This window comes from Salvelinus namaycush, chromosome 2, assembly GCF_016432855.1.
Source record: "Salvelinus namaycush isolate Seneca chromosome 2, SaNama_1.0, whole genome shotgun sequence".
Classification (NCBI taxonomy): domain Eukaryota; kingdom Metazoa; phylum Chordata; class Actinopteri; order Salmoniformes; family Salmonidae; genus Salvelinus; species Salvelinus namaycush.
In genome coordinates, this window is record NC_052308.1 from 55692172 (window position 1) to 55712555 (window position 20384).

At 40.6% G+C, this 20384-nt stretch overlaps 1 protein-coding gene across 1 annotated transcript in view; it reads left to right on the plus strand.

Annotated features, from left to right (window-relative positions):
* Window positions 1-9353: 9353 nt before the first annotated feature.
* The window catches only part of LOC120022226 (matrilin-4-like), a 36306-nt gene continuing 25275 nt past the window's right edge, over window positions 9354-20384 (plus strand). Inside the window, exons 1-5 of the mRNA XM_038966111.1 lie at window positions 9354-9426; window positions 9671-9846; window positions 10092-10482; window positions 12446-12568; window positions 13339-13461. Coding sequence (XP_038822039.1) covers window positions 9354-9426; window positions 9671-9846; window positions 10092-10482; window positions 12446-12568; window positions 13339-13461 — 886 coding nt within the window. The remainder of the gene's footprint in view (window positions 9427-9670; window positions 9847-10091; window positions 10483-12445; window positions 12569-13338; window positions 13462-20384) is intronic.

The window sequence follows — 20384 nt, forward strand, 5'->3', positions numbered from 1 at the left end:
TGAGAAATGATGGCTATTCCATGCGAGAAATTGGCAAGAAACTGAAAATCTCGTACAACGCTGTGTACTACTCCGTTCACAGAACAGCGCAAACTGGCCCTAACCAGAATAGAAATCATCTGCAATATATTCTGTTCTTATGAAAGACACATTAAATCTTCCTTCACCCATAAGGTGACGAGATAGAAAACACTTGTTTTTACAAAATTTCCGAAATGTTCTTGCTTAATTAACAAATTAACAACATGGTGCCATCAGAACAAAGACTAACTAAATAGCACTGCACAGCTCTCTGAACAAAGATTTGAGAATTCTCTTTCCAATAATCATCACCAGCTTCCAATTGGCTCATTCATTCCCCCTCCTCTCTTCTGTAACTATTCCCCAGGTCGTTGCTGTGAATGAGAATGTGTTCTCAGTCAATTTACCTAGTAAAAGAAGGGTTAAATAAACAATAAAATAAATAGAAATATTCTAAGGAATAACGAGAGAGAGAGAGAGAGAGAGAGAGCTAATGTCTTATTAACCACAGGGCTAGGGCCATAGAGTGTGCCCTTATAATTTGGTGTGTTGAAAAGGTTATCTGATACGAGTGGTAGGGTGGACATAGACAGATAAGAGGGAAAATAAACCAAGGATACTGTTGTGAAGATGGAGGACCCATAATTGGTACTGACACACTCTTGCTGTGGTTATTGTGCAGACGACCTAAGTAATAGAGTTCCTCGTAAATTCCCAGAGGTCAAACTAGACAACCAAAGACACTGTGAGAAAACAGTGATCTGCTTAGATAGCAGATCAGTATAATACAATTGGGACATGAACACACTGGACAACAACTGTCAATCACTGGCAAACCCATAAGCCAAACACATCATAACAATACAATAAAAACACCCAAGTTTTCCCACTGACTTTATGTACCAGAGGAATATGTTCAGTTTTATATGCTGGCCTCAGTTTCTATAGACATAGAATGATGTTTCTATAGACATTTAACATGATGTTAAAATGTCTCATAGAATTGACACACTATATATTCACTGTCATTTTCCCCTTGTAAAGACTTTAAAGGGCCAATCTGCAGTTGCGATATCCATTTAATGACATTCATTAATCATTTGTACCCATTGATTCTTGAATAAATATAACCTATAAAACCTATACATAACTGTCATTCGGTAATCAGAATCCAAAATAAAAGTAAATGTAAACACCGTATAGCCTCAAAACATGGTGAAAATTATACTTTTGATATCATGGATGGTCAGTCTTGGCATCCATATATGAATTTGAGAGTGGTTACTTTTCTCCAGCCTCATCCCTCAGCTTTTTACCAAAACAGTGGGGGTATGCTTTGTTATTGTTTCAACAGCGGATAAACCTTATAAGAGGTGACTGGGGCTCTTATTTGACCCTGGCTTCACTGTGTCATGAGTTTAAAATGTGACATTCTCCACAGTGTCAGGAGCACAGACGTACTGGTATTTCACACCATGGCCACATAAGGATAAATACACTCCAGTAGTTACACAAACTAAGCCAAATCTATGCTAAATTACTTTTATTGTTGTTATTGTTAAGTTGTTGATACAGTTTTAACATTGGCCATTGGCCACATTGGCCAGTAGCCTATTATTACAACTTTAGAAATGCCATAAATGCTACACATTTTATTAATGCTAAATGCAGTGGTGTAAAGTACTTAAGAAAAAATACTTTCAAGTACTACTTAAGTAGTTTTGTTTGGTATCTGTACTTTACTTTACTATTTTTTATTTTTGACTACTTTTACTTCACTACATTCCTAAAGAAAATAATATACTTTTTACTCCATACATTTTCCCTGACACCTTAAAGTACTTATTTATACTTTTACTTTTGTTACTTCAGTACATTTTATCAATTACATTTACTTTTGATACTTAAGTATATTTTAAATCAAATACTTTTATACTTTTACTCAAGTAGTATTTTACTGGGTTAATTTCACTTTTACTTAGGTAATTTTCTATTGACGTATCTTTATGACAATTTGGTACTTTTTCCAACACTGGCTAAATGTACTCGATTTATATTTACTAACGTAATAAGCTCGAATTTATTGTAGCCTATTCTACACTGTACAAAAGGCACAAGAGCATCCCAGCCCTGGCATGCGTCCCCAGCTGTTCCTATTTCAAAGGTGGGTGGGGTCTACACTTCAACTCTCATTCCCTGGTTTTTAATACCTGCACGAGCCTCCGCTCCTTCATTCCATGACAAAATAATTGTTGAGACAAGGCGTAACAACCGCACAACATAAAAGGACGATCTTTCCATTCACTTTTTGCAGAGGAAATCTAATTTTTTTCCCAGCTTGGTGACTTTGGAGAGGCTTGGATACCACTGCTTTTGCACTGACATTTTGTGAGTCACAGCGGGAGTTTCGTGTGTGTGGAAGTCGCATTTACCGCAGTACCTGTTCCATTCCGACAGCCGAGGTTCTGTCCTACCCAGCACCGTCGCCAGGTGAGTTAGCGAATCCCAGGGTTGGTACGTGTGGGCGGTGTCCAATGAATCCGTTATCTGCAATGATGCTGAAAATGTAAAGGAGAGAGTGCGTTTGTGTCATTTGTCAGTATTCGCTGAGTCTGACTCCGTCTCTATAGGTCAGTGTATATTTAAAATAAGACAACAAACACGTGTTTTGTTTTGCTACTCGTCTATAGGCTAATAAATAGTTTGGTTAACCAGGCAACATGACCCAGTGAGGAAATGCCTGTCTGATCCTTCATTAGTGCTGCTGTGGGATTTTTTTTAGGTGTTCTGATGTTGTTTCTGATTTTGCCACCATAAGGTAGTAATAAGAGTTGCCAAAATGCAGTCTAGACCTGAGGTGTAGCTAATTTATACAGAGCCATACACTCTTAGAAAACAAGGTGCTATCTAGAACCTAAGGTGGTTCTTTGGCTGTCCCCAACACCTTTGAAGAACCCTTTTTGGTTCCAGGTAGAACCCTTTCCACAGATGGTTCTACTTGGAACGCAAAGTAGTTCTACTTGGAACCCAAAAGGGTTCTCCTATGGAGACAGCCGAAGAACCCCTTTGGAACCCTTTTTTCTAAGAGTGTATTATGAAAGTCAAACTTAATTGATATGAATAAAATTTGATTTACTATTACTACAACTTATATTGTTTTATAGTAGTAGAAATAGTAGCAGTAGTTGCTGGTAGCCTATATCTGTTTGTGCTGGACTAGATGGTTGTCTTTTGGAGAGTTCCTGGGGATGGTATGGAATTAGAAAAATCTGTATTTGCCAATATAATTTGATGAAATGCTATTATTAAATTGAAACATATACCTTAAACAACACTTGGCTTACACTATATTATTTAGTAGAATGCAATATTTCAAAACTATCATCAAACAGGATAATATACAACAAACCCACATCTCAAAAAATGCCTTCTTTACCATCTGGTAACCAACTCAACATTGTGTACTGTAGAGTGAGAGTATGTGGAGGGTGCTGACTGGCTGTATTTGCTTGGTGCACAGTGGCTGCCTGGAGGTGAGGAGGTTAGGAGGCAGGAGAAACTGCTAACAGTAGCAAAGTCCACATCTGCTTCCAATCGAGCAAGAACAAGAAGCTGCTGTGTCTTAATCTGAATATGGGCTCAAGCTGTCACTCAACTCGCTACCAGCCACATAACTGCTCTCTTCACTCATTCCGAATGTGTCGCTCACTTTCCCGGTCTCTCCCTCCCTCTCTCCCCATTCCTCTCCCACCTCTCTCTCCTATCTACCCCTCACTACCTCCTTTACTTTCTATCAGCCTCCCCCTTGTGCCTGAGCCCCCTGTCAAACTCAAACTGTGAAGAATGTTTTAACTGTCAGGACTTATGCCTTGGAGATCCTTCGGGTTAAGCAGATTTTTTATGTAGAGCATAAACAGATATCCCATAGAGAAATGTAGGCCTACAGCTAACTCGCAGCATGCCTACTCTCTTCCTCCATATTCCCCTCCTTATTTCCCCCCTCTCATCTCCCCTAGCCCCTCTTCCTCCATATCCCCCTCCTTATTTCCCCCCTCTCATCTCCCCTAGCCCCAGGTAGACGTTGCTCTTAGGAACAGATCTAGGGATAGCTCAGTCTTCACAAATCCTGATCTTGATGATTACAGGGAAAACGCAAACAATGACCTTCATTTATTTATTTTTTTGGGCAACCCATCTGGCTTATCCATTCCTCCTTCTATGTGGCTTATTCTGGAGCTGGTTCACTTACCTTCTCGCCTCTCTTCCCCAGTTTCTGCCTCCCTGATGAGGCTCTGCATGGTCTGGTAGCAGTGCTAAACCTGAAAAGAGGAAGTCCTTTTGTAGCTACACCATGCATGTCCCAACAACAGGGGTTCTGCTGCTACTGTGCTTTACTTCCTCGGAGAAGCCACTCCGCTCCATTCAATACAGCTCTGCCTGTGAATTCACTGTGACACACTAATATGGATACTGTGTGTTAGCGCTAATGTTAGTGTATTACTGTTACCCCCACCCCTTTCTCCATTCCGGATCTCTTATTCCAGTGGCAGTGTGTGTGTGTCTCCGTTTGTTTGTATTGAGAGATAGTCACCTGTTTCTCAGGTACAGGGTTCTCACACCCCTCTTGCTTCCGCAAACAATGCAGGAGATAGCAAGAGAATGCCCAAAGACAAGAGTGACGTCCAACCAGACAGTGAGTGCTTGTCTAACAGCTATGCAGTAGCTTTTAATTGCATTAAGAATTGAGTGGTGTGTCTCTGAAAATAAATGGCAGAGAATAAGACACCTGTGTTTTATATCAAGTAGGAAACCAGAATAAAAGTAATATGGACTTCCAGGGAGCCACAACCCACACAGTAGAACTGATAGTTTACTGTGAACTCAGGGCATATGGGGGCCGGTGTAAAGGAAGTATGGAAGTTGCATTAGTGGCATTGCTCCCCAAGGGTGAGCACTGACATCTAAGCCTGTTATTTATTTACCATATGCCACATGGTTTTTGAAATGTTTCACAGAAGAGCTGTAGAAAGCTGCAGAAAGAATGTACAGTTGAAGTCTGAAGTTTACATACACTTAGGTTGGAGTCATTCAAACTCGCTTTACAATCACTCCACAAATGTTTTGTTAAAAAACTATAGTTTTGGCAAGTCGGTTAGGACATCTACTTTGTGCATGACACAAGTAATTTTTCCAACAATTGTTTACAGACAGATTATTTCACTTATAATTCACTGTATCACAATTCCAGTGGGTCAGAAGTTTACATACACTAAGTTGACTGTGCCTTTAAACAGCTTGGAAAAGTCCAGAAAACGATGTCATGGATTTAGAAGCTTCTGATAGGCTAATAGACATAATTTGAGTCAATTGGAGGTGTACCTGTGGATGTATTTCAAGGCCTACCTTCAAACTCAGTGCCTCTTTGCTTGACATCATGGGAAAATCAAAAGAAATCAGCCAAGACCTCAGAAAAAAAACCTCCACAAGTCTGGTTCATCCTTGGGAACAATTTCCAAACACCTGAAGGTACCACGTTCATCTGTACAAACAATAGTACGCAAGTATAAACACCATGGGACCACGCAGCCGTCATACCGCTCAGGAAGGAGACGCGTTCTGTCTCCTAGAGATGAACGTACTTTGGTGTGAAAAGTCCAAATCAATCCCAGAACAACAGCAAAGGACCTTGTGAAGATGCGAGGAAACAGGTACAAAAGTATCTATATCCACAGTAAAACGAGTTCTATATCGACATAACCTGAAAGGCCGCTCAGCAAGGAAGAAGTCACTGCTCCAAAACCGCCATAAAAAAGCCAGACCACTGTTTGCAACTGCACATGGGGACAAAGATCCTACTTTTTGGAGACATGTCCTCTTGTCTGGTGAAACAAAAATAGAACTGTTTGGCCAAAATGACCATCGTTATGTTTGGAGGAAATCCTGTAGAAAATTTGTGGGCAGAACTGAAAAAGCGTGTGCAAGCAAGGAGGCCTACAAAACCTGACTCAGTTACATCAGCTCTGTCAGGAGGAATGGGCCAAAATTCACCCAACTTATTATGTGAAGCTTGTGGAAGCCTAGCCAAAATGTTTAACCCAAGTTAAACAATTTAAAGGAAATGCTACCAAATACTAATTGAGTGTATGTAAACTTCTGACCCACTGGGAATGTGATGAAAGAAATAAAAGCTGAAATAAATCACTCTCTACTATTATTCTGACATTTCACATTCTTAAAATAAAGTGGTGATCCTAACTGACCTAAGACAGGGAATTTGTACTAGGATTAAATGTGAGGAATTGTGAAAAACTGAATTTAAACGTATTTGGCTGAGGTGTATGTAAACTTCCGACTTCAACTGTACATATCTTCTTCCATACTACTTTACCTACTCCCATGTGATGAAGAATTGTATGCAGAGTTCAATCTGTTCATTTTCATACCTACACTGAACAAAAATATAAACGTAACATTTTCTATACGCACAAAAGGTTATTTCTCTCAAATGTTGTACACAAATATGTTTACATCCCTGTTAGTGAGTATTTCTCTTTTTCCAAGATAATCCATCCACCTGACAGGTGTGGCATATCAAGAAGCTGAATAAACAGCATGATCATTACACAGGTGCACCTTGTGCTGGGGACAATAAAAGGCCCATCTATAATCTGCAGTTTTGTCACACAACACAATGCCACAGATGTCTCAAGTTGAGGGAGCTTGCAATTCGCATGCTGACTGCAGGAATGTCCACCAGAGCTGTTGCCAGATAATGTTAATTTCTCTACCATAAACTGCCTCCACCGTCATTTTAGAGAGTTTGGCAGTACATGCAACCGGCATCATAACTGCAGACCATGTACATGGCGTCGTGTGGGCGAGCGGTTTGCTGATGTCAACGTTGTGAACCAGAGTGCCCAATGGTGGTGGTGGGGTTATGGTACGGCATAAACTACGGACAACACACACAATTGCATTTTTTCGATAGCAATTTGAACTCACATAAATACCGTGATGAAATCCTGAAGCCCATTGTGAGGTATTTTTTTTTAAAGGTATCTGTGACCAACAGATGCATATCTGTAGTCCCTGTCATCCATAGATTCGGGCCTAATTAATTCATTTCAATTCATTGATTTCTTCATATGAACTGTAACATATTGTTGCATGTTGCGTTCATATTTTCATTCAGTATAGTGGGCTAGGTCTTCTTTTTCTTTTGTCAATTGTGCTATAATTGCTTGATTACTGCTCCAGTATTTAACATCCAATTACATATTATACTGTATGCAATTCACAACTCATACCATTACATAATGTAGAATTCCACCACCCATATAGACACTGAATCAGTCCATTCAGTGCAGTGGATTAACAGGGGAATAGTAAAGTGCACTGAATGTTTTTCTTAATGCATAATTATAGTGTATTTGTTGTGGTGTGACCTGTGAGAATAGGGGGCCTGGTAGTATGGGCACTGCTGTGTTAGTTAGGTAGTAGTGGGGCACACTGACGCATCTTTGTACCTGCACACATGCACTTACAGAAGGAGGCTACTGAAACACACTTCTAGAGTTTTGCACTGGGTCTCAGAGGATACTGATCAAGACCACAATGCATAAGGGTCTCTCTCAGCTGGATATGGGCTCTTAGCGAGGTCCTGATCTCTCCATCTTTGTGTCTGTCTTAATAAACCTCTGTCTGTCTACCCCTTAATTTGCTCTAACTAAATAAAATAAAATTGTATTTGTCACATGCGCCGAATACAGGTGTAGACCATACAGTGAAATGCTTACTAAACCAACAATGCGGTTAAGTAAAAATCTGAAAAATAACAAATAATTAAAGAGCATCAGTAAGATAACAGAAGAGAGGCTATTTACAGGGGGTTCGTCAAGGTAATATGTACACTACCGTTCAAAAGTTTGGGGTCACTTAGAAATGTTCTTGTTTTTGAAAGAAAAGCAATTTTTTGATTTGATTAGCTGATCACCATTTGATTAGCTGTTCAGGAGTCTTATGGCTTGGGGGTAGAAGCTGTTAAGATGCCTTTTGGACCTAGACTTGACGCTCCGGTACCGCTTGCCATGCGGTAGCAGAGAGAACAGTCTATGACTAGGTTGGCTGGAGTCACTGACAATTTTTAGGGCCTTCCTCTGACACCGCCTGGTATAAAGATCCAGGATGGCAGGATGCTTGGCCCTAATGATGTACTGGGCCGTATGCACTACCCTCTGTAGAGCCTTGTGGTCGGAGGCCGAGCAGTTGCCATACCAGACAGTGATGCAACCAGTCAGGATGCTCTCGATGGTGCAGCTGTAGAACTTTTTGAGGATCTGAGTACCCATGCCAAATCTTTTCAGTCTCCTGAGGGGGAATAGGCTTTGTCGTACTCTGTCGGGTCCTCTTCACGACTGTCTAGCTAGGTTTCCATCCAATTGGTGACAGATTTTCGTGTAAACATTCTACATTTCGTGCAAATATCCTCATCTGTAGCCAAATAAACTGCATGCTTTCTTGACGAGTCGTAGTGGGAGGACCACACAACATATCATCAAATGACTCCAAGTTTACTCAATATGATGGTTATATCAATATTTGTGCATAAAAGCGTTTCCACCAACATTTCTCGCATAATTCATTTTACCGACACAAAAAGATCCCACCTTGTCTAGCGTCTTTTTGTTTTGTCTGATTACCTGAAAACATGATTACTTTCCATCTCACTTTATTCTGCTGTATCCCTATTTTCTTTCAATCGCTCTCTTGCTATCTATGAAATTAGTCTGTTGGCTTTGACATCCATTTTCATATCAGAGAGCTTGCCGGCTCATGTCAATTGGCATTGGTTTAATGTTTCCTTCACTCAAACTTAACTGCCAAGTAGGCAAAGCACATGGCACAGTTGTCTTTGATATGATGTCTGTCTATGCTCTCTGAGGAAGTTGTTCCCATTGGGCCTTCACAAATTGACCAAAATGAGGCCAATGAATGACTACTATTCAAGGTACAATTATCTGAGCGATAACGATAAATTTCACCTGGACACCTCTCTCAGGACTGAAGAAGAGAAGTTTCTTTTATAATGCCTGTTTTGAATTGACAGCATGCCTTTCGCAGATTAGTCCTGTGTGCAGCCGTCTATCAGGATAGGAATTACTCCTCTATACCTCCGCCATCTGATTGGTGTCAAGGTTTTTATCGCAGGAATGTGCTGGTGGTAAAGTACTCTAGATTACCTGTTTTGTTCTGTGTTCTCTCGTTGCGGTGCAGTGTGAAGCCTGCCTAAACTCAGCCCCGAGAGGTCCGGCTCCCAGACCAGCACCCTGAACATGAGACAGCTTTGTATCTGTGTGTCTGTCCTGCTAGCCTTGGCCACCATGGCTGTGGCTAGGCCTAAAGCAGGTTAGCCAAGTCCAACTGTGAAGTAATAAAAAGACCATAAATGGATTGCAGTTCAGCCCACATTCAATTGCTTCTTGCATTTTATATTTTATTCCAAGAATACATCAAAATGAGAACTGGCTTTGCAAGGAAGTTAATGAAATTAATACAAAACTACTATTTAAGTGTCTGCTTATGCCGTAGCTAATGTGATATTCATGATTTCCTACTCTGGCTTCACACATTCTCACATTGCCTAAACCAGGACCGGAGCAGAAGTGCAAGTCCGGCCCAGTGGACCTCATGTTCATTATTGACAGCTCTCGAAGTGTGCGGCCCCACGAGTTTGAGACCATGCGCAAGTTCATGATTGACATCATCCACACGCTGGACATGGAGGCGAATTCCACCCGAGTGGGCGTGGTGCAGTACTCCAGCCAGGTCCACAACCTCTTATCAACTTCACAATTTATCCTTTTGTTTATACACATTAGTGAAGAACTACGCTTGGAAAGGGAAGATCATTCTTGATGAATTCTTAGCTTGGCTTCCCTTTCCAGTTGTAGTTCTTGTAAAGGCTAAATGCCACTGGTGAAGACTCAGTTGCACCTAAATAGAGCTAGCTAGACATGCAAACCCTGCGTACGAAGAGGTGACTGATGCTTTGCATGTTTCTATGACTCTAGGTCCAGAACGAATTCTCTCTCAAGACCCACGGCAAGCTGCAGGGCATGGTGAAAGGCATCATTGAGATCCTCCCCCTGGCGCAGGGCACCATGACGGGCCTGGCCATCAAGTACGTCATGAACCATGCCTTCACGGCAGCCGAGGGCGACCGACCCAAGGTGCCCAATGTGGCCGTCATCGTAACGGACGGGCGGCCCCAGGACCGCGTGGCGGAGGTAGCAGCCGAGGCTCGTGACAAGGGAATAGAGATCTATGCGGTGGGCGTCGCCCGGGCGGATATGACCTCGCTGCGTGCTATGGCGTCGCCGCCCATCGAGGACCATGTCTTCCTGGTGGAGTCTTTTGACCTGATCTACCAGTTTGGCCTGCAGTTCCAGGACAAGCTCTGCGGTGGGTTGGGTCGATAAGCGATATTATCGAATTATTGTCAAAAGTTTGGACACACCTACTCATTCAAGGGTTTTTCTTTATTTTTACTATTTTCTACATTGTAGAAAAATAGTGAGGAAATCAAAACTATGAAATAATGTAGTAACCAATAAAGTGTTCAACAAATCAAAATATATTTTAGATTCTTCAAAGCAGCCACCCTTTACCTTGATGACAGCTTTGCACACTCTTGGCATTCTCTCAACCAGCTTCATGAGGAATGCTTTTCCAACAGTCTTGAAGGCTCTCCCACATGCTGAGCACTTGTTGGCTGCTTTTCCTTCACTCAACAGTCCAACTCATCCCAAACCATCTAAATGGGGTTGAGCTCGGGTGATTGTGGAGGCCAGGTCATCTGATGCAGCACTCCATCACTCTCCGTCTTGGTCAAATAGCCCTTACACAGCCTGGAGGGGTGTTGGATCATTGTCCTGTTGAAAAACAAATGATAGTCCCACTAAGTCCAAACCAGATGGGATGGCGTATCGCTGCAGAATGCTGTCGTAGCCATGCTGGTTAATTGTGCCTTGAATTCTAAATAAATCACTGACAGTGTCACCAGCAAAGCACACCCACACCATCACACCTTCTCCTCCATGCTTCATGGTGGGAACCACATATGCGGAGATCATCCATTCACCTACTCTGCATCTCACAAAGACACGGTGGTTGGAACCAAAAATCAAAAATTTGGAATCGGATCAAAGGACAAATTTCCATTGCTCGTGTTTCTTGGCCCAAACAAGTCTCTTCTTCTTATTGGTGTCCTTTAGTAGTGGTTTTATTGCAGCAATTCGACCATGAAGGCCTGATTCACGCAGTCTTCTCTGAACAGTTGATTTTGAGATGTGTCTGTTACTTGAACTCTGTGAAGCATTTATTTGGGCTGCAATATGAGGTGAGCTGTTCTTGCAATAATATAGACTTAGCCCTGTTTGGTAAAAGACCATATTCTGTATACCACCCCTACCTTGTCACAACACAACTGATTGGCTCAAACGCATTAAATGTACTTTTAACAAGGCACACCTGTTAATTGAAATGCATTCCAGGTGACTACCTCATGAAGCTGGTTGAGAGAATGCCAAGAGTGTGCAATGCTGTCGCAAAGGGTGGCTACTTTGAAGAATCTGAAATATAAAATATATTTTGATTTGTTAAAGAAAAATTATATTACTGCATGATTCCATGTATTGTTTTGATGTCTTCACTATTATTCTACAATGTAGAAAATAGTAAAAATAAAAGAAACCCTTGAACTTTTGACTGGTACTGTGTATGTTCAGCGATATGTGCAATATAAGCAATTATCAACATTACTCAGTTGCCATGATAAATCAAAGTTATTGTTCCAACCGTAGTATCCCACTTTACAAATCCCACTTTACTGTTGCTGAAGTGTGTCAAGATCGCCAGTGTCCACAAAGGTTTGTATTCGTACTTGAGACTTTCAAAGCTTGTAAAATGTTCCCGAGTGGCACAGCAGTCTAAGGCATTGCATCTCAGTGCTAGAGGCGTCACTACAGACCCTGGTTCGAATACAGGCTGTATCACAACTGGCCGTGATTGGGAGTCCCATAGGGCGGCGCACAATTGACCCAGCGTTGTTAGGGTTTGGCTGGGGTAGGCCGTCATTGTAAATAAGAACTTGTTCTTTATTTAACTAGGTAAGTCAGTTAAGGTTAAATAAATTAAATAAAAAATATACTCAAGTCAGAATAAAGCTCTGTGGGATTTTTAGCCCTCGCTATTAGTTGCATCCTTGGCAGCACAATATCAAGCATCTAATTCTCACAAGAGCATCACTAGCTTTTGGGAACTTGACAGTCTTTCAAAACAGTATGAGGAAATCCTTATATTTCCTAATGCCAATAGTATGAGAGTGATTAAAGGTTGAATTGTTGCTTGTCTGCTGGGGTTCCAGGGATGGATCTGTGCCTGGAGTCTGACCATGGCTGTGAGCACCTCTGTGAGAGCTCCCCTGGTTCTTTCCGCTGCCTGTGTCTGCCAGGGTACACTCTCAACGAGGATGGCAAGACCTGTAAAGGTATAGGCTGTCAATGGGGCGAGAAATGAGCCAACTTAATCATTTTGTATTATTATTAATGAACTATACACTGAATATACCTAATATTGAGTTGCACTCCTCCCACACACACACTTTTGCCCTCAGAACAGCCTACATTTTTGGGGGCATGGACTCTACAAGGTGTCAAAAGCGTTCCACAGGGATTCTGGCCCATGTTGACTCCAATGCTTCCCACAGTTGAGTCAAGTTGGCTGGATGTCCTTTGGGTGGTGGACCATTCTTCATACACACGGGAAACTGTTGAGCAACCCAGCAGCATTGCAGTTCTTGACACAAGCAAGTGCGCCTGGCACCTACTACCATACCCTGTTCAATGGCACTTAAATATGTTGTCTTGCCCATTCACCCTTTGAATGGCACACATACCCAATCCTTGTCTCAATTGTCTCAAGACTTAAAACCCTTCTTCAACCTGTCTCCTCCCCTTCAGCTACAATGTTTGAAGTGGATTTAACTTAGTGATTTAATTTACTGACATCAATAAGGGATCATAGCTTTCACCTGGTCAGTCTATGTCATGGAAAGACCAGGTGTTCTTAACATTTTGTATACTCAGTATATATGTCAGTCAAGTGCATGTAACTGGGTAAGCTGTAACTGGGTCTGGTTCTTGTATATATCAATGGGAAACTAGTCAGAAATTGTGAGCATGTAGGATAGGTCAAGTTAAGATTCAGCAGTTACTGACTTAACAGCAACAGTGATTTTTGTCTCTTTGTATGATACAGCCATAGACCCGTGTGCTGAGCGGAAGCATGACTGTGAGCAGATCTGTATCCCCTACCCTGGAGCCTTCACCTGCGGCTGCAACACTGGCTACACCCTTAACGACGACAAGAAGACCTGCACAAGTTAGTGAAGCCATCGGCAGGCCAAACAATACAATGCACTAAAAGCAACATGGTTAGCATAATCCTCCCATCCCGATAGAGATATATAGACCAAAATATACATACACACATGCATACACACACAGGCTGGCCCCCGCCCACACACACATGCACACGTATGCACACACTCTCTCTCACACACACACTTAAGCACTCAGAGAAATTATTACAGACATTTCATCAGCTTTCACTGGGTACTGTGGATGCAATTTATGTGTTTACAACCTAGTGAGGACTGAAAGTTAGATGTCTTGATTCAGCTCAGGCTCTAGAGAACTATAAGGCAATGTTCCTGGCTACAGCTTTTTTGTGTTGCAATTCAAAAATGCACCTTGCTGAGAAAAAAAGCTGTGAACTTAGATTTAATCCAACCACAGTGTCCGATTTCAAAAAGGCTTTTCGGCGAAAGCACAACATATCATTATGTTAGGTCAGCACCTAGTCACAGAAAGCATACATCCATTTTCCAACCAAAGAGAGGAGTCACAAAAAGCAGAAATAGATATAAAAATGAATCACTAACCTTCATCAGATGACACTCCCGGGACAACATGTTACACAATACATGTATGTTTTGTCCGATCAAGTTCATATTTATATCCAAAAACCTCAGTTTACATTTGGCTTTGCCTCCAAAACATCCCGTGAATTTGCAGAGAGCCACATCAATTTACAGAAATATTCATAAAAAACTTTGATAAAAGATACAAGTATTATGCACAGAATTATAGATATACTTCTCCTTAATGCAACCGCTTTGTCAGATTTCAAAAAAGCTTTACGGAAAAAGCAAACGATGCAATAATCTGAGTATGGCGCTCAGAGACCAAAACAAGCCAAACATATACCCGCCATGTTGCGGAGTCAACAGAAGTCAGAAATAGCATTATAAATATTCACTTACCTTTGATGATCTTCATCAGAATGCACTCCCAGGAATCCCAGTTCGACAATAAATGTTTGTTTAGTTTGATAAAGTCCATCATTTATGTCCAAATACCTCCTTGTTGTTCGCGCCTTGAGTTCACAAATCCAAATTCATGACGCGTGATCACTAGGTCCAGACGAAAAGTCAAAAAGTTCCGTTACAGTCCGTAGAAACATGTCAAACGATGTATAGAATCAATCTTTAGGATGTTTTTAACATAAATCTTCAGTAATGTTCCAACCGGAGAATTCCTTTGTCTTTAGAATTGCAATGGAACGCAGGTCGCTCTCACGTGAGCGCGCATGACCAACTCATGCTATTCTGCCAGACCCCTGACTCATTCAGCTCTCATTCCCCCCTCCTCACAGTAGAAGCATCAAACAAGGTTCTAAAGACTGTTGACATCTAGTGGAAGCCTTAGGAAGTGCAATATGACCCCATAGACACTGTATATTCGATAGGCAAAGAGTTGAAAACCTACAAACCTCAGATTTCCCACTTCCTGGTTGGATTTTTCTCAGGTTTTCGCCTGCCATATGAGTTCTGTTATACTCACAGACATCATTCAAACAGGTTTAGAAACTTCAGAGTGTTTTCTATCCAAATCTAATACTAATACTATGCATATATTAGATTCTGGGCCAGAGTAGCAGGACTCTGGGCACGCTTTTCATCCGAACGTGAAAATGCTGCCACCTATCCCAAACAGGTTAACGAGAAGTTTATCTTTAAAATGGTGTCTAATACTTGTATGTTTGAGAAATTTGAATTATGAGATTTCTGTTGTTTGAATTTGGCGCCCTGCAATTTCATTGACTGTTGGCGAGAGGTTCCGCTAGCGGAACGGGGTCCTGTTCCCAGACAGGTTAATAGGATGTTATAGACCTCCATCTGCAAAAGAAGAATCCCTGGATTCTCTGGCTAAACTACAGCGTGGTTGGGGGGGAAATTAAATGGTTCTCATGGGCGATTTAAACTGGGAGTGGTTATCTCCAAACTCCAAGACCACAAGAGGACTGTGCAAAACATTGAATTTTACTCAATTGATAAATGCAGTCACAAGACCCAATCCAAAATACATCTCCAAGTCAACACTTATTGATGTTATTCTAAATAACAATCCACATAAGTACTTGGCCGTTGGTATTTTCCCTAATGATTTAAGCGATTATTGTGCAGTTGCTTGCATTAGAGACACTAAAATCCCTAAAGTGCCCCCTCGGTACATAGTCAAACAACATTTTAAGCAGTTCTGTAAGCAGGCATTCCTGCATGAACTTTACACATGCAACTGGGATAGGATTGCTGTTTTTGCCAGACAGAGGAGGCATTCTCCTATTTTCATTCCATGTTTTCTAGTATCTGTGATAAACATACCCCTCTCAAAAAGTACTGGGTAAGAGGTAGAGACAATCCCTGGTTTACAGAGGAATTATCTGATTTGATCCAAAAACAAAATACACAAATGGGCTAAAGCCAAAAGGGGTAACTCCCAGGCTGAATGGCAGTTATTCAGGGCACTGAGAAACAAGTGCACCTTGTTAATATGGAAATGGTAATCTAACTTCTATTACGAATCTACCAAGGTAAACCTCAATAACCCAACAAAATTATGGAAAACCATTAAGTGATAGACAAGAATCAACTGCTTGACATTTTTTATGAGCATTTTGCTAAGGCTGGGCATTTATTTGATAATGAACTCCATCCTAACATCTCGAATGAGGCTGTGAATGAAACTGCCGCCTGTGGTTCATCCATTTCATTATACCGAGATTGAGTTTTCAGAAGTTGTAAAGGCACTCAAATCTATTGATATTAAGTAGCTGGAATTTAACCCTTATTTTCAAAAATTGCTGCCCCTCTCACTCATATATTAACTTCTTTCATTGTTGATAAATACGATTCCAAAGGTCTGGAACGCACTTTTACATACGGGTGGAGATCCGTCCCAGTTGGATAACTATCGTCCCATATCAAACTGTCTGCACTGGAAAAGGTTTTGGACAACCTGGTGAACTGACAGTTGAAATACTTTCTTTATAAGTTCTCAATTCCAGTCAGTTTTAGAGCCAAGCATAGTACCATTACTGCGGTAACTAAAGTTATAGGTGATATTCTAGATGCTCAGGACAAGAAACATCACCGTTTCACTTTTTATTGAATTATCAAAGGCTTTCGACACTGTTGACCTTGCCCTATAGACCAAAAAAAAATAGGTTTAAGTGTTGAAGAATTGGATTGGTTCTAACTGTAACGGTCATCTGTTGAAGAAGGATCGGACCAAAGCGCAGCGTCGTAAGTGTTCATGCTTTTTATTACAACTGAACACTAATAACACAGAGAATGAACGAAAACCGAAACAGTCCTGTCAGGTGCAGAAACACAAAACAGAACATAACTACCCACAAAGCATCGGTGGGGAAAAGCTACCTAAGTATGATTCTCAATCAGAGACAAAGATAGACAGCTGCCTCTGATTGAGAACCACACCCAGCCAAACACAAAGAAATACAAAACATAGAAAATTAACATAGAACCACCCAAATCACCCAAACCACCCAAATCCCACCCAAATCACACCCTGACCAAACCAAAATAGAGACATAAAAAGCTCTCTACGGTCAGGGCGTGACACTAACACTACTTTTGTGGCAGAACAGTGCACAGCAGGGAATGAAATCGGAGTTCCGAAGGCTTACGAAAGGAGTTCCCCAGGGCTCAATTTTAGGTGTGATCATTTTTACACTGTATATAACTTATATAAGGATGACTGTTGACTTTGCAAATCTCCATCTGTATGCTGATGACACTATTTATTCTAGCACATGTAATATTGAGAAGGCTTTTCAGGATAGTTGGCTTTTGATGCTGTTCAAAAGCAACTTTCCGAATTGAAACTGGTGCTTAATGCAAGGCAAACTAAACATATGATTTTCTCTTCTCTGAAAGTAGATAGGAGTCGCTTGCAGAGTTTAACTCTAAAAGGCCAGCAAATTAATAAGGTCACCTCCTATAAATTTCTTGGGATTTGGTTAAATGAAAGCTGAATTTTAAACAACACATTGATATGCTGAAGAAACTGAAGTTGAAATGTGTTTTTTATTTTAGGAACAAATCTTGTTTTTCAATGTCAGTCAGAAAGGATCTTTTTCAAAGCACATTTAAATCAGTGGTGGATTATGGTGATGTTGTCTATCTGCAGGTCTCAGCAAGTACCTTAAACCAGTTAAATGTAAGTAAGGATGGGTTGCACCAACATGGATTAGAGCTAATCTAGGTTTTGTAAATCTGGGTTTATAATTAATCAGAGCTTTGTTGCACCACTTAATTTTAAATCTGGATCAGTAAATCTATGAATAACTGTTTTAAACCGTTAAACCACTACATTCCTAAAGAAAATAATGTACTTTTACTCCATACATTTTCCCTGACACCCAAAAGTGCTCATTATATTTTGACAGGAAAATTTTCCAATTCATACACTGGTCATCCCTACTGCCTCTGATCTGGCGGACTCACTAAACACAAATGCTTCGTTTGTAAATGGTGTCTGAGTTATGGAGTGTGCCCCTGGCTATCCGTAAATAAAAAACAGGAAAACGGTGCCGTCAGGTTTGCTTAATATAGGGAATTTGAAATTATTTATACTTGTACTTTTACATTTCATACTTAAAACCAAATACTTTTAGACATTAACTCAAGTAGTATTTTACTGGGTGACTTTCACCTGAGTCATTTTCTATTAAGGTATCTTTACTTTCACTCAAGTATGACAATTTAGTACTTTTTCGACCACTGATAACTAGTAATGCTGCATACTACAAGAAAGGTTAAAATCTCACCTTTCTGGTAAAAAATTTAATAATTACTGAGGTGTAGTCACGTTTGAGGACACGAGCTCAAGTACAGAGTACAAATATGTTTTGTTTTTTTATGAAAATATGAAATATTTTATGATGTATTTCCTATTCAACAAAACAGTATGAATAAGGCTTGAAATGGCTTATATGCTTTCTAAATATACAGTTGAAGTTGAAGATTACATACACTTAGGTTGGAGTCATTTTGGCAAGTCAATTAGGACATCTACTTTGTTTATGACACAAGTAATTTTTCCAGCAATTGTTTACAGACAGATTATTTTACTTATAATTCACTATATCACAATTCCAGTGGGTCAGAAGTTTACATACACTAAGTTGACTGTGCCTTTAAACAGATTGGAAAATTCCAGAAAATTATGTCATGGCTTTAGAAGCTTCTGATAGGTTAATTGACATCATTTGTGTCAATTGTAAGTGTAACTGTGGATGTATTTCAATGCCTACCTTCAAACTCAGTGCCTCTTTGCTTGACATCATGGGAAAATCAAAAGAAATCAGCCCTAAAAAATTGTAGACCTCCACAAGTCTGGTTCATCCTTGGGAGCAATTTCCAAACGCCTGAAGATACCACGTTCATCTGTACAAACAATAGTACGCAAGTATAAACACCATGGGACCACGCAGCCGTCATAGCGCTCAGGAAGTAGACAGCTTCTGTCTCCTAGAGATGAGCGTACTTTGGTGCGCAAATCAATCCCAGAACAACCGCAAAGGACCTTGTAAAGATGCTGGAGGGAACAGGTACAAAGTATCTATAGCCACAGTAAAACGAGTCCTATATCGACATAACCTGAAAGGCCGCTCAGCAAGGAAGAAGCCACTGCTCCAAAACCGCGTTAAAAAGACAGACTACGGTTTGCAACTGCACATGGGGACAAAGATCGTACTTTTTGGAGAAATGTCCTCTGGTCTGATGAAACAAAAATAGAACTGTTTGGCCATAATGACCATCATTATGTTCAGAGGAAAAAGGGGGAGCCTTGCAAGCCGAAGAACACTATCCCAACCGTGAAGCACGGGGGTGGCAGCATCATGTGGGGGTGCTTTGCTGCAGGAGGGTGCACTTCACAAAATAGATGGCATCATGAGAAGGAAAATTATGTGGATATATTGAAGCAACATCTCAAGACATCAGTCAGGAAGTTAAGGCTTGGTCGCAAATGGTTCTTCCAAATGGACAATGACCCCAAGCATACTTCCAAAGTTGTGGCAAAATGGCTTAAAGACAACAAAGTCAAGGTATTGGAGTGGCCATCACAAAGCCCTGACCTCAATCCTATAGAAAATGTATTGGCAGAACTGAAAAAGCATGTGTGAGCAATGAGGCCTACAAACCTGACTCAGTTACACCAGCTCTGTCAGGAGGAATGGGCCAAAATTCACCCAACTTATTGTGGGAAGCTTGTGGAAGGCTACCTGAAACGTTTGACCCAAGTTAAACAATTTAAAGGCAATGCTACCAAATACTAATTGAGTGTATGTAAACTTCTGACCCACTGGTAATGTGATGAAAGAAATAAAAGCTGAAATAAATCATTCTCTCTACTATTATTCTGACATTTCACATTCTAAAAATAAAGTGGTGATCCTAACTGACAGGGAATTTTTACTAGGATTAAATGTGAGGAATTGTGAAAAACTGAGTTTAAATGTATTTGGCTAAGCTGTATGTAAACTTCTGACTTCAACTGTAGTACAATCAAATTATAAAATTACTAACTATAAGATTTCACCTTCCTTATAACTTTAAAATATATATGTGTGTTTAGTGTTAGAGAAATTGTGAATATTTTAGCTTGGCTTTGTGAACTCGTTGGGAACGTGCCTTTCATCTCTGTGAAAAACAGAAAGTGTTTTTTGTCTAAAACTTCTTTGGGGTAGGGGGCAGTATTTTCACGTCCGGATGAAAAGCGTGCCCAGAGTAAACTGCCTGCTACTCAGGCCCAGATCCTGAGTAGCAGGGTAGGATATGCATATTATTAGTAGCAGATAGTGGATAGAAAACACTATGAAGTTTCTAAAACTGTTTGAATGATGTATGTGAGTATAACAGAAATCATATGGCAGGC